The sequence below is a fragment of the Ochlerotatus camptorhynchus genome, unplaced genomic scaffold, assembly GCF_037179485.1.
Source record: "Ochlerotatus camptorhynchus isolate MF236.1 unplaced genomic scaffold, CSIRO-AGI_Acam_v1.1 ptg000112l, whole genome shotgun sequence".
NCBI classification, from domain to species: Eukaryota; Metazoa; Arthropoda; class Insecta; order Diptera; family Culicidae; genus Ochlerotatus; species Ochlerotatus camptorhynchus.
Window position 1 is genome coordinate 325,455 of NW_027040602.1, and position 15,594 is coordinate 341,048.

General features: G+C 38.2%; 1 protein-coding gene across 3 annotated transcripts in view; it reads right to left on the bottom strand.

Annotated features, from left to right (window-relative positions):
- The window catches only part of Asph (Aspartyl beta-hydroxylase), a 35,127-nt gene extending 24,999 nt beyond the window's left edge, over nt 1–10,128 (bottom strand). For all 3 annotated transcript variants that reach the window (XM_065219854.1, XM_065219852.1, XM_065219853.1), the window contains exons 1-2: nt 10,022–10,128; nt 9,770–9,898 (exon numbers count right to left, since the gene is read on the bottom strand). In XM_065219854.1, coding sequence (XP_065075926.1) covers nt 9,770–9,821 — 52 coding nt within the window. In that variant the 5' untranslated portion in view covers nt 9,822–9,898; nt 10,022–10,128. The remainder of the gene's footprint in view (nt 1–9,769; nt 9,899–10,021) is intronic.
- Nucleotides 10,129–15,594: the final 5,466 nt, after the last annotated feature.

Here is a 15,594-nt window from a genome sequence, read left to right on the forward strand (position 1 = left end):
CAGCCGGTAAGAAACCACATCTCACATCACACGGAGGCGGCGGTATGCCTGTAGCCAAAATAAAAAAAGGCCGACTCTTATTTATAGAGCAAACATGTGATTTCCCCCTCATAGAGACAACAAATGGCCAGCTTCACCTCACGCGCACATGGACCGCATTTTCTCGCGATTTAGCCTTGCTGACGTGGACAGTGTTAGTCGCGCTCACTCACTAAAACCGGCAGACCCAGTAGCCAAGGGAGCATTGACAGCAAGTGAAAGATGACACTCCACCCGCCCTCGAACAGCCGCGTCAAACTTTCGCTCTCTTTTTGGACGGACCACGCCGCCGCTCGGTTTGGCACATATCCTCTGTATATTTTCCCACTTAATTTTACGATTATCAAACAAAAATAAAAATTCATCCCATCTACTGACGACCACTGTGGCGCACAGTTGTGGGGTGACCATTTTCCGGTATGTCGGCAACACGCGGCGGCAAAGATGCGCCCCGAAACGGTTTATTTATACTTTTGGTTGTAAAAGCATACAGACTGCTCTATAGAAGTACCCGATTCTTGATAGCCGGTTCAGACGGTTCAGACCGGCAGCAGAATGGTGGCGCAGTTTATGTGCCATTCTCGCGTGTCGCAGTAACCAGGATGTGCAAAGATCGCCAATAAGGCACATAGCCTACTCTTTGAAAAAAACCAAAAAAAACGGAAAAGCGTGTTTATTGTTTACCATAGCTGCCGTTTGCTAACCTACTTGAACTGCCGGTTGTGCGAGAGACAGGATTAATTGGCTTTAGCGGGTGGACAACCACCCATCATCAGTAACAATGGAAAGTGCGCTGTTTTGGCGAAATTTTTCAAAACGCGCAAATCCGACGTAACAATTTACGAGTCTTTGTTCTATTCGATATTGGAAGACTGACTTTGAACTTTGACGCATTGCTCGTGCTTATTTCCGAGAGACGCCGAGATATCATCTACTAAGAGAAATACTGGCATATATTACAGGTACATTTAGAGCTATCGACGCCAACCAATGCATGAATTTATATGTTGTGTGGCAAGTATAATACTCTATTCCCAGGGAAACCGAGGAAAATATCCAACCTGTAAGATTACCTCGATCGGAGCAGGAATCGAACACCTTCGGCTTGGTTATACCATAGAGGTAACTCTAAGACTAGAAGGTCCAGAAATAACGCGCTCAGCTTTTGGCTCAGCTCTGGTACTGTCTTCAGTCCCAAGCTAATCGATTCACCCCTCGAAACATAGGAAAAACCAATAACCCCTCAATTTATCTGTCAAACTTTCATAGCTAATCAAAACAAACATTGCGTAGTACTAGAATTTCGACTAGAATGGGGTACGTTAATCGTTTGCTTGGGACCAATAGGCTAGTCAAGTAGTGAGCCAATTTAAAATCGTAAGTATCGTATTGATTGTTAGTTATACCGTGCCTTTACTGACTAAGTCAGCGTTTCTCAATCTATGGGTTGCGACCCATTTTAGGAAATTCAAACAACTTTCTGACGATTGTACCTGTACATTTTCTTATACTAATTTAAATCTCTTAACAAGATCTTTCTCCCCCTTATATATTTTGGCGATCTAAAATAATTTTAGAATGCCATTTTTGCGATTAATGGATTCAATGTTTTGTTTTGGAGTGTCGGAGATTGTGAGTAAGCTGAAGGATGTCTCGCTGGATACGCCCAAGACTGGACGGGCGGTAGCTGGTGGCCGTGAACGGTTCCTGGGGAAAGCACTAGATGCGACCCTCCTCCCAGATGACCATGGAAATACAGGAAGTATTACAACAAAGGTAATTGCTATTAGATATTTTGCAAACAGTGACAGATAGCGGACATGAAGAACCAGTGGAGGTGTCGGGCAAACCCGAGCAAAGCTGAAGATTAAATTGAAATCAAAATTTGCTGTTATGATGTAGCTTATTTTGAATACTCCAGTTGATCTCATTTTGGTTGACTTAACGGTTAACACAGCAAAAATGAGAGCAAAATTTTACACTGTTGAAGCAAACGGAAAACTAATCCTGCTTTCAATGAAATCAATTTGTTTACTGATTTTGCATTCATAATGTTCAACTGATGTTCTTAAGCTGAAAGACTTGGGTTCCAATCTCACCCCGGGCAAGCAACGAATGACCTAAAGGATTAAATAAATCAAATAAACAATAATCATTAGTTCAACGACAGATAAATTTCAATTAAATTTTAAACAATACGTAAACAGCAGAACTTCAAGTTAAGTTGCTTTCATTTAAAAAGTTTTGACTGCATAATGAAAGCACAATATGATATCAGACTTATGTCGCAACATTTGAAATCAAAATGAGTTTTCATTATGATAGCAACTGCACACTTTAATATCGATTTGCTTTCATTTTGTTAACCGACTTTGCTCGGGAAGGTGTTTATCCTAGACAAATGGTAAGTTACAAATTCTCTGTTGTCTTTATGCCTCCTGATGAATGTGGGCGTCTTAATGGACGTCGAGTATTAGTTCAAGACACTGAAGAAGTCTGCACATTGTAGACGAAATACGCGTGTCTGTTAAGGATAAGCAAATAAGGTAGAGAAATTAAATAGAAATTGTGTCTTTAAATTCACGATTCAAGATTATTATGAGAGTTGCCATTTTGACGGTTTAAACGGTATTCTTGGCAATTTATGAGAGTTACAGTCATAATGGTAATTCTAGGATAATTCAGCGATTGTGTGCCCTTTTCTGGCGTTTTTTTTTATATTTTTTTGAGAGTTTTCAGGATTTTTAGGATTTTAGGATTTACAGGCATTTTCACAGATGGGTCAACCATAAATGCTTCCACTGGATTTGGTGTATTTAATCAATTTCATAGCGACTCCTATAAACTTCAAAAACCATACTCCGTATACGTTACGGAACTCGTAGCCATATTTTACGAAGTAGAGCGAATTGCATCACTACCTTCTGACCATTATTTCATTTTTACGGATAGCCTTAGCTCATTGGAGGCTATTCGTTCAATGAGGCCGATGAAGTACTCCTCGTATTTCCTGCCGGAAATAGGATCTAAACTGAGAGCTTTATCTAACTGCTCCTATACTATCACCTTAGTATGGGTCCCATCTCATTGCTAAATTCCGGGTAATGAGAAAGCGGACTCGTTGGCTAAGGTGGGCGCTATGGAAGGCGATATTTTTGAGTGACAAATCGCCTTCAACGAATTTTTCTCCATTGCTCGTCAGCAAGTCCTCATCAGTTGGCAATAAACATGGAATGATGGTGATTTGGGAAGATGGTTACATTCTATTATCCCACAGGTGTCGAATGGTTCCATGGTTCAAAGGGTTGGACATAGGCCGCGACTTTATACGCGTTATGTCAAGGCTTATGTCCAATCACTGTTCGGTAGACTCACACTTTTATCGAATTTATGCAATTTATGTGCGTGTGACAGTGGATATCACGATATCGAGCATGTTGTTTGGTCATGTACCCTACACCGTGTTGCCAGATCTGAGCTATCCACATCCCTCAGGGCCCGAGGAAAACAACCCGCGATACCCGTTAGAGATGTCTTGGCTAGCCGAGATCTCGACTATTTGAATTTAATTTATGTGTTCATAAAACGGATAGACCTGAGGATTTAGTAGTTAGTGTCATCTTGTGTTCTCCCAAGTTATTAGCTACCCATCGGTGTACCCCCATGTTTGTCTTTTTCATCAGAAGTCGCTTAGTTCGAGATCAAGAGCACATTGCTCTCCAAACCTTGTGTTCTCAATCCCTACCCTGCCATCCATTTGTTACAATTTGTTACCCCTAACCTCGAGATAGCCGCGAGTAACCGGCCCCCGCACAACTAATAATATTTAAATTGAATGCTAAATGCGTGAACGATGATTGACGAGAAAGTATTACGCCTGTTTGTCTATGGTTTTAAGCCTTTTTTAAGCAGTAGTGAAGGTAGGGGAAATGGATGTATGTGCTCCTGTCATCGTCGACTTGACGATTTCGAGGAGACACGGGTAGGGTAGGTGCTACTGTACCTTTCGACCAATGACAGTAATTGATGGTAGGCTCCCATCTAGAGTTATAACCGTGGTAGAGGTAACAATAGCTGCAATTTCCAAACCTACGACTGGATGCCTCCCTTCAGATAACAACTTGAGTGCGGTACAATCGATAGAACTGTTTCAAACACACCGTCGGTACATGAGCAAGTCGGCGATCATCTCTTTTTGCCAGTGGTGGCGGGGGGATACCCACCACCATCCCTCTCCAACAGGGGAGTTTGGTAAAGAGAGATGATCAAATCGATTTGAAAAGTTGTCCTTGCACGCTTTCTACTCTCTATATACAATTTTCACACTGCCGTACTCTAACAGAACTATCAACTCTATACTTTCATCTCCTCATCCATCGTATAAAAAATTACCACTTTAGCGAAGACAACATATCAAGAAGACTGGCAACTCTTCAATTGTCTCATACGTACGCTATGAGACAGGTACAATCGCGTCATCTGCCGCTCAAAGATAAATGCTTCGAACGAATTTGATAGCAAAGATTACATCCTCAGAAGAAGGCTTTGGGTATTTGCTCATTTTTCTATGCGTTGCTTCCACCTTCACTCAAGCGCAGCGCTATTGTATCTGTCGCTTGGATTCTGGCATTGTTGCCAGTCTTCTTGATATGATGTCTTCGACTTTAGTCTGTTATTTGAAATTAGCATCTTCAACTATGAAAATCGTTAACTTCACGCAGAAGTACCTAATACAAACAAATAGTTAAAGCCAAAATTCAAAATTCTAAATGTGGATACCTATGGTGAGGTCTGACCCTTCTTATTTAATCAAATTTCGACCAACTTCCCAGGTTAACCCCAGTGTTGGCCAATGTGTTCCTGGGTTCTTAATATGACAAGCAATGAGCTTGTTTTGGAGTTCTCATGTCCTATGATGGGTTTTGGCTTAAAACTGGAACCTACTTCGGGGATGGATGTGACCAATGTAGTCTAGGACACTCGATATGTCCTTGGTACCAGCAAATCCCGATTAACAATTTCCCTGTTTTTCCCGTTTTTTCCCAGAATTTTGGAAATTTTCCCGGTTGTGCGATAACATTTAAATTAAGCTTTAAACCGAATGCAAATAAGCCAAAAGGATCACTTAATTAAAAGGGGTTTTTTTTCTCTAGTCGGGAAATAAATCCACTGCGAGTAAGTTGATCTATTGCAGTTTTAGATTGGGTCATTACTAAGACAAGCAGAATTGTGAATGTTGAATGTGTTTCTGCGTTCGAAGTCTTTAAAATTTGTCGATGTTTTAACCACCTGGAAAATTCGCTTAGAACTCTTTACAGGATTTCGTTGGAATTTCATCAAGAAGTTATTTTAGAATAGTTCCCGATCACAGAGTTCTTTTCAGAGTTCGGAGATGAACTAGCCATAGGCTAAAAATCTCCTTAATGAAGAACTAAAAAAAAATTAAAGGACTGTGTCCTAGGCACGACCGCAGTATGACGTAAAAAATTGTTTTTACTTATATTGTGATTTGCTTAAAATGTATTTCCCGGAAAAAAGTGATCGTGAAAGTCCATGTTTTTTTTTTTTTTTTTTTTTTTCCTTTATTTACAAGGCTTTCAGCCATTGGCTGGTTCGCCTTGGGAATAGAAAGTCCATGTCTTTTTCGGGTTGTTGTTAAGGGGGGGAGGGGGTTTTACATACATAATTTTCCAGGTCTCATTCCTCATTGTGGTGGTAATGGTCACGCCGTGATCCATCTTTAGCCGCTGACTTGGTCCTCTTTGCTGCAGGACCTAGTGCCACGCCATCCGAAGCGGTAATGAGCAGAGTCAGGAAAGCACCGCTGTTTTATATCTTTTCAGGGTCAAGCAGAATGGTGTGCAACCAAGTGGTATTCGTTTATGATGACTGGGTTTGGGAAAACGTTTAGTTCATAAAAACAGTGATAAAATTATCATTCGCGCATTTTTCAAAAGTTTTTTGATTAAAAATTGGAAAAGTATTTATTCCAGCAGATTCGTCAAGTAATCTCCTATCGATTGGCGTATTTGGATTTTGATTTCATCTATAAATGACAAAGTTACAAGCGTTCAAAACCTAACACTATTTCACCACACATATTTTTTGATTTGTATCCCAGTATAGTCGACAAAGACGTAGTTCTACGTCAAAAAAATGTCAGAATTCCTCTAAAATAAAATTGGGATTCTCTTTGGGAGTCCTCAAAAAAAAAAAAAAAAAAAAAAAAAAAAAAAAAAAATATTTATAATAGGGTAGAGCGCTACTTCGTCGTAATCGCCCATTTCCGTTCTATCGATCAGCAAAGATCAATAATATCTATGATTTCACCGTGCACAAATCAATAATAGGTTTGTTCCGATACGTTAGTTCATAACCTACAACATAAATCCTGTTAGAGCGCATTGTGTGAATATTTACGCTCATTGTTCTCAAAACAAAAGAAGCGTTCCTACCGAATCCCCTTTTTCTACGTTTATCCGTAGGACGAAGAAAATTTAATGGCGTTTCAATGCATTTGGACAGAATTGAAACTCGTAGGACAAATTTAGAATCAAGAAGCAGTGTTAGATTTTAAACAATATCTCAACAATTTGTCACTCTTTATCAAATCCAACAGTACGTATGGAAAGGTGAATCAATTTAGAAGTCGTCTTTGAAAGAAATATTACATTTTTTGTTCAAACCCGTTCAAAAAAGAGAGGTAAAGCGCGGGTTGAGCTTAGTAGGACGGAAATTAGATCAAAAGCCCTAATCCAGAAATTCTCTACAGGACGCTCAAAAAAAATATTGGAATTCATTCTAAGATTCTCTTTAGCTCTATAGTTCTATTTCAAATTCGCATGAATTCTCCCATGCAAGTCAGAACCTCAGAATTGTGTTCAAATTATCTTGAAGGTTTCATCTAGATTCAACTGAAAATTCACTTGAATTCTCCTTAGAATTCTCTAGGAAATTCCTCTCAAGATGTCCTTAGAATTAACCTCGAAAGTCCCTTAAAATTCTTGTCAGAATTTCTACGGTTCCCTTGATATTTCTACTGAATACCCATAGAATTTCTTTAGAAATCATTTTTCAATCAATACCCGTATAATATCATTGGAATTCTCAACAGATTTCTCTTGAAATTCATCTTAGAATTTATTTATAATATTCATTAGAATTTGGTAGAGGATTCTACACAATCCTCATAGAATTTTCCACGGAACTACTTAAAAAGTATATTTGGACTATCACAATTGTCTTGGTGTTCTACTCAAAACACTTTTTAAGTTCTTCCCAAATCCCCAATCTCTAGAATTCATTCTAAAATCCCCTCAACATATCTAAGGAATGTTCTTCTAAATTATCTCAATAGTTGTCCAGAGTGACTGTTTCCTTAAAATCTAGTCCAGTTGAAGGGTCTTAAATTTCGGAGATGAACCAGCCTGCGGCTGAAAAACTCCTAAATAAAGAGAAAAAAGGGTCTTAAATGTTTTTCAAAGTCCAGAATCTTATTAAGATTTTTCCGAAGAGAGGACCAAATAGATTTTTTCTCGATTTGTCATCAAAATTCACGGACATTTTTTGAGTTTTGTGACTTATAAAACTCTTCGTGATTCTAGAATTCTAAAATAAAAACAGTTTTGGTCGTCAATCTGGAGCTGAGAAAAATTCTTAAAATGAAGGATTGTGAAAAAAATTCCAATATTCCAAATTTAGTCCTGAACAATGTTCATGGCTTTGGAACTTGAAAGCGTTTTAAAGAGATTTTAGGAAATTTTCTAGTAAATTTGAATGGAATTGAAGTGTTAATTTAATAAAATAGACTGAGGAGGATTCTTAAAAAAAATCTGGGAAAAAATCTAAGATAGTTCTGACATGATAATTTTAAAATTTTGTTTTAAGAAATTCTGATTTTTCTGGGAAGCAATTTTGCCATTGGAAGAATGGAGAACTTAACTGCCCATAATCGCATATCAATCCCATATTTGCTTGATTTCCTATCCATATGGGACTGATATGCGATTATGGGTAGTTAAGGAGAAGCTCCTAGAAGAGAATAGCAGAGAATTTTGATGCAAATGTAATGACAATAGTAAGCAGAATTTAAAGGGTGTTCTGGACGATGATGTCAAAGGAATTCAGAAAAGAAGCTCAAGGGAATTCCGAGAAAAATATCAAAAGGATCATTCTGAGAATAATTGCAAAAAAATGAGAACTTGAAAGTCATTCTTAAGAAACTTTCCAGAAAAGAATTCGAAGGAAGAAGAGAGAAGTAGAAGAGAATATCTGAGGTAGGGTCATACTTCCCTAAGCGGTGTTAGTTTGCGTGGAGTTTCGACAAATTGAATACAATACTTTTGATTACAAAAGCAGATACTTCTACTTTTAAATTCATCCTAGAATTCCAAAGGATTTATGAGATTAGAATTAATTATTCAAATCCCACCGGAACCCGTAGATTTTATTTTAGCATTTTTTTACAAACACGCTGATCCAGTTCGTAAAGTTAATATATAGGTTTAATTGATTCCTACCGGATAAAGGTCATTTGAATTGTTACCAACTTGTTACGGACTCTTGTAAAATAATCTCAGTGTGTCTATGCTTTGATTCGCAGTATCTTCTAATTTTTCAATATTCTTGCATTTAAATACCACGGTTGAAATATACTTTTACGTTTTGGTTTAGCTCAATAATACATGTTTTATTATTTTTTATACTTTTTTGTCCCCCCTCGCCAGATTGGAGCGTGCTGTGACAAAAGTAAAAATATTAATTTGTTCCAAATAATAACGGAATGTTTTGGCATTCTGAAGCCTAAGCTAAGATATTTTTGTGAATAAAGGAATGGTTGAATGTTTTGAATTCATAGTTAAGACACAAGTCCTTAACATCGCAAAGAATTGAGCTTAACCTTTAAGGTTTATTCATTTAAAACAATGAAAATTCACGTTATTTACTTTAGAATTAAAATGAAACGTCTGGAAGCTATCAGATATTAAACTTTATAAATTTCCGACGAATAATAAATTAAACTGTATTTATGCTAAGTAGCCGATAATGGCGAAACAATGCGGAACAACGCTTGGCAGTTCCTTAAATATAAGCTCAGCACTTTGATCTTAACTCCCTTCCACACTGATCTTAACTTTCGGTGCCAATAGGTGATGTGGAACCTGCGGTGCACACTTAAGGTATGGGTTTGTCCTCCGCTCCTATCATCATCACCATCGCACTTTGTCTTGTTGACTACTACGCCGGGAGAACACCTAGGGTAACTGACGCTATTTTCGGCCTAGGCACATGTCTCGAGTACATCCATACTTCTTCTCCCGGATAAATGTATAACAAAAGACTCAACTATCCCTAAATACCTATTTTGCGAACATAATAAATAGCATGTCTAAACCCGAACACAACTACCCTAGGATGGAGACAAACTCGCAGTTTTCAGAAAATATTATGCGAGAAAAGTGTGAGAGTATCTGTCCAACGTTCCCCCAATAACCAGAAAACGAACACCGAAAGTCGAAAGCAAGACCGCAGCGGAAGAGTGAGAGCTGCGAGTCGAAAATATCTATTTTAAGATTTTTCACATAAGCTAATAAAAAGTTCTAAATTAAAACTACCTCCACGGAATAACTCTGCGCTAGCATTTCGCAGCTCTGTTGTACCTTCGGAGCGATTTGTCCACGGAATTATCATTACTACATAATCGAATTCTTATGCTGCTGCACCAACTTACCTTTCTTCCTCTTCTTGTCCTTGCGCTTCCTTGGCTGGACGTCTCCGGACATTCTTCAATGGCACTTAGCTGACTTATCAGATAGAAATAAATACTAAAACTTCACTACTTCAAGCCACAAATTCACTGCTGTAATAAAGAAATATGGAAACTTCAATGATCAGCCACAATAATGCTAAGGGCAGAGTATCACTTTCTTGAGCTACCGGGGCTTAAACCTAGAATCAAAATAATATCAACCGGAAGACGAACCTGTTGCCCAGATGGCTTCTTATCGCAGTTTGTCGCGAGAGTCTTCACCGCACGACGGGAACACTTCGACTGACCAGCGGTATGCTTTTTTCTTCACGAGCGAGAACGATTTGCTTCTAGCTTTGCGCTGCCGGTCAAATAATTTCTAGCTCGGATCTTTCACTTTTGCTACTGCATGCTAGCCTCTACCTAGTAAGGGATGGTGGGTGATCGCTTGCATTAATATTAATATAATCTCTGTTCGCTCTGTTCCTTCTCTTGTGTTGGATTGGCTGCTGGCGGACTAAGCGGTCTAAAATAACGGTACATTGAGTAAAAACAAAAATAAAACTGATAACAAAAACAGCGTTGCCGGCGATTCTATAGCTCTTTACTCCTATTGTATAATCCCATAAGAATCTGTCGGTCTGTGCTTGAAACATTATGGACTTTATCTTACCCATTCACTCCAGTGAAAAATCCCATAAGAAACTGACAATCTTTGCGTGAAGAGACGGTAGACGGTGCCGTACGATGTCAATTATCAAGGTCTCACCCAACCGGCTATTGGCGTTGACGGCGACTCTGTAGCTCTTTACTCCTATGAGAAAATCCATAAGCAAACGTCAGACTGTGCGTGAAACATGGCGGGCTTTGTACTATCCTTTCACTCCACCGAAAATTCTCATAAGAAACTGTCTATATTTGCTGGAAGAGCAAATTTTTCGACGGTGCCGTCAACGCCAATTAGTGAAATGTAGAAATCAGGCATAACATTTGATAACGGCACAAAAGCATTTGTAAACAAACTTTCTAAGGCCATTTACACGCGAACCAAAGTACGCCCACGCAAACCAATACTACTTTCGGAAAGGTGATAGTTGCCCCTAACCGATGATGTTGTTTGATTGCGTGGGCGTACTATGGTTCGCATGTAAAGGGCCTTAGAAATGTTCAGTGGTTTTGTATTTCATCGCAATGCTTACTTTTTAGTTCGTGTGTGCACGAAACAGCTGTTTTCTGTGACGACACGTCTGCTATTCGCAGTATGGAATGTTGGGCTGCCGTGACATAGTCATTCTCTTGCTCAGCAATGTTTACAACATTTTTGCTTCTAACACCAGCATCCTGCCAGTTGTTCTAGACCTTGTATAATTGACATCGGGTGCCGTCAACACCCAATGACGTTTATATAAGGTCCGGGCCAACATGCAGCTTGCTGGTGTTAGAAGCAAAAATATTGTAAACATTGCTGAGCACTCATGTGACGACGTCACTCTACCATAACATTCTATACTGCGAACAGTCACTGCCAACAACTGTTTCGTGTAAAAAGATAAACATTGCAGTGAAATACGAACACCACTAAACATTAAATGTTTTTTTGTTCATTTCACTAAACCAATAACCCGCATAAACGCGAACCATAAATTGACCTTACCTAAAATGGTTAAAAATTGTTTATAATCCCTGCTAAACTTTAACTGAAATGGTTATGGAACTTTACATGAACGTTTAATGATAAAGTTTCAACCTTATGTATTATGGTTTTTTGGAAATGGACCTTACAAATAACGGGTTGTTAAGAACCATTACCATTCCAAATTCTTGTTTTCTCCATACATTTTCAGAAAGAGAACTATATAAGAACGTTTTTACTTATGATTTGAGAACATTAATGGTAATGGTTATGGTAGTCAGTAAGGTCCATTAATGGTTTTGTATTATCGCTCAACTTTACGTGGAATATATCGTGAATTGGTAATCAGTAAATTACAGGCAACCAATTCGCGATATATTCCACATAAAGTTGATCGATGTTACAAAACCATTCGTGGACCTTACTGACTACCATAACCATTACCATTAAAGTTCTCAAACCATAAGTTAAAAGGTTCTAATATAGTTCTCTTTCCGAAAATGTATGGAGAAAACAAGAATTTGGAACGGTAATGGTTCTTAACAACCCATTATTTGTAAGGTCCAGTTCCAAAAAACCATAATACATAAGGTTGAAACTTTATCATTAAACGTTCATGTAAAGTTCCATAACCATTTCAGTTGAAGTTCAGCAGGGATTATAAACAATTTTAACCATTTTAGGTAAGGTCAATTTATGGTTCGCGTTTATGCGGGAAGCCTGTTGGCCCGGACCTTATATAAAGGACATTGGTTAACACCGTCAACACCACCATGTGAATAGACTTCTCTGACGTTTGTGAATTGCACAAGAATTAGTGCAGAACTTTGGGTAAATGGAAAGGTTTTCTTGCACTAACACTTATAATTTACCCCAAGTTCTGCACTAACCTTGTGCAATTCATAAACGTCAGAGAAGTCTACACGGCGAATGTGAACAACCCAAATTTGAGTTTAATTCACTCATAATCGACAAAATTGCAGGAACTCCCCTAATAAACAAATACCGTAATCGAACTGTAATCCGGATAGTAGAACTATTCCGCAAACGGTTTGGATGATACCCCGAACACGTCGTTAAGGGGAAGCTCACCGGCCCAAAAATAAAAAAATATTTTTGGTACGTTTTTATTTTTCTAAAAATATTGGGAAAAATTATCAAAAATCCAAGAAAATCAGTTTCTTCCTTACACGAAACGAAAATCAATTAGGGGAATTTACGTATTCTCGTCAATCTAAGCAGCTTCCGCACTTCTATTAGCATTTTCTCAGTGTCACGCACACATATGACGTGTCTGTTTGTTTACATTCATCTGCTGCTAGCTATTCTATCCATTCCAATCAACAAAACTGTCCAAAACTGTTTGAAAACGTTTTTAAGGCGCTCCAAACTTCTCAGGTGTGTGTGACTATTGTCGGCAGCCTCTTTTACTTCGGCAACCTTTCCGTTTAAACTGCGTGTAAACCAGCTGTTCTATTATCGGCAACTCGAAATCAGCCGTATTTTGATGTGCTTATGTTTCTTTTTAAGAAAGAGCTAGCATAACAGGTTTGCTCAGTCGTAAAAATGTATTAGGATTGAAGCTGAAAGACTAAGGAATTGTTTGAATACATTCAGCGAAGTGTTTTAGTGAGAAAATACATCGAAATTAACGTTTAAATTGTGGTTGCCGAAAACAGTCGATGGCTGCCGAAGCCATCATTTACCCTATCTTATTCATGTCTTTCACTTATACATTTTTGCCAAAACATCAGCCTTATACATGCCATAAGACAAACCTCATGCGTCCTATAAGAATGCTTAAAAGGTATGTGTGATCGCTTATACATTTCATTTGACACATGATCTTTATTAACTATTTGCAAGGCGACTGCTTATTAGTTGACTTATACATTTTATGAATAATTAGCAATAGAAATTTGCCAAAAGATATAAGGAGATTTATATCCGTGTAGATTATTGTCAAAAATTACATGCAAAAAATTTTTTTCTATCCCATCATGAAAAAAAATTGGACTCCCAGAAAAACCGAAGAGTTGATGTTTTGTGGTTTTTTGAGTCCAACTTTATGCCATAATGACTTATAAAACATGTTTTTGCACGTGAATTTTCTTTAAAAAATTAGAAAAAACGTGATTTTTTGTTAGATTTTTGATACTTTTTTTCAATATTTTTAGAAAAATCAAAACGTAATTTTTTTTTCGAAGCGGTGAACTTTTCCTTAAGCTCTTTCTTATGGTTATTTTTATTAGGGTCAGCGATGAGTAAAATTTGTCTCATGGTTTCCTGTGGAAAACCTAAAAAATCTGCCGGAAAATGAGGAAATTGACGAAAATTTTATTCAGTCTCGGAGTAGTACCAATAGACTAAGTGAATCCAATCTTTACTTTTCTCTAATTCGGAAATTTTTCCCTATAAAATCCTGGAAAAACCTGGGAAAACATGTGGCAAATTTACTCATCGCTGAGTTCCTGCACTTTTGGCGATTATGAGTGAACTAAACTCAAATTTGGGTCGTTCTCATTCGCCGTGTATGTCAGTCTGAAGTCCACCCAGGGATGCCAGATTTTAAGACATTTACATTTACAGATTTATCTAGCGTTCAGAATCATAATGGCCTAACTGCGATGATCGATTCTCTGCAGTGATTTTCTCTTTTGTTAATAATTCGGTAAATTTAACATTTTTTGGTGTTTTGCTAGTCGGAGATGAACTAGCCATAGGCTAAAAATCTCCTTAATAAAGAACTAAAAAAAACGGTGTTTTGCTAGCTTATGCATCCTTTTAGTACTCTGTACTGGAACAGTTACAGAAAATTGGTTCACATAACTATAGTAAAACGAAGAGAAAATCTGCGTTAGGCCCTTATGATTCTGAACGCTAGAATTAACAAGCTGAACAATGCATTAGGTCCTAAGTAACATTGATAGATCCTTTTCGTCGACGTTCTTTTTGCATTCTAAGGGAACATATGCATAAATGACGTAGCATTTGAGGAGGGAGAAGGATTTCAGATTTTGTACAGCAAAATACGCTATGAGGGGGTCTTAAATTGGTCAGAAATATACTACGTCATTTATAGATGGTCCCTAAGAGCAACCGTACCAATGAGTAAATAAGGCACATTTACCAACCTCTACCATAACGCTACTTGCGTACCGGAGGTTGCTATTCAGGTGGGGGAAATAGCAATCCGCACCTTGGTAAGTAGTGAGTTCATAAATTTAGCAACCCGGTAGCAACGCATCAGACGGTTGCTATTTTGAATAAACGTCAAAAGTTTGTTTTGCCGGTGTGGAAAACGGTAACTTAAATTATGACTCTTAAGGCCCACCCACATTAGATCCGTTTGCGTTGCGTTGACGTAAATTTGACAGTTAGACAATAGATTTAGCTGTCACTTTGCCGCAACGCGTCCGATCCGGATCTAATGTGCGTGGGCCTTTATAGCAACGACCGGTGTGGAGAGTAGTGATCAAGCCAAAATGGAAACGCTGTGGGTAAGTAAAATAGTGCCGCAAATGGCAACGACTGGTACGGTTGCTCTAAAGGCCTTGTTAAAACATTCCCAGCTCAAGGGATAACTCCCTCTGCCACACGCTGAAAAATTTATCATCGAAACTAAAATATTTGAGGTAAATTTAAACGTAAACTCAGTTTGATCTGGCCACAAAAATAAACTAAGTTGATTGTAAACTTTTTGTGAATCTATCTATCTATCTATATATATAAAAATGAATTTCTGTCTGTCTGTCTGTCTGTCTGTCTGTCTGACCCTTATAGACTCGGAAACTACTGAATCGATTGGAGTGAAATTTTTTATACAGGGGTTTTTGGGGCCGTGGAAGGTTCTTATGATGGTTCGAGACCCCTCCCCCTTCTGTAAGGGGGGGGGGCATACAAATGAAACAGAAATTTCTGCATAACTCGAGAACTAATCAAGCAAATGGAACCAAATTAGGCATGTGGGGGCGAGTGTGTGAGTATAAGGAGATAATCATAGGGGGTAGCCCCTTAGATAATAGGGGGGGCTACGTACAATATAGCATGCTTTTTTTTTAAATCGGCGCATAAACTCAAGCTAATATTGAATCCCGAGCAAGACCGGGCACACTCAGCTAGTTTGATATAAAAATAATGTTAAGTTTACTTTAAAAATATTCGTGTTGCAAAT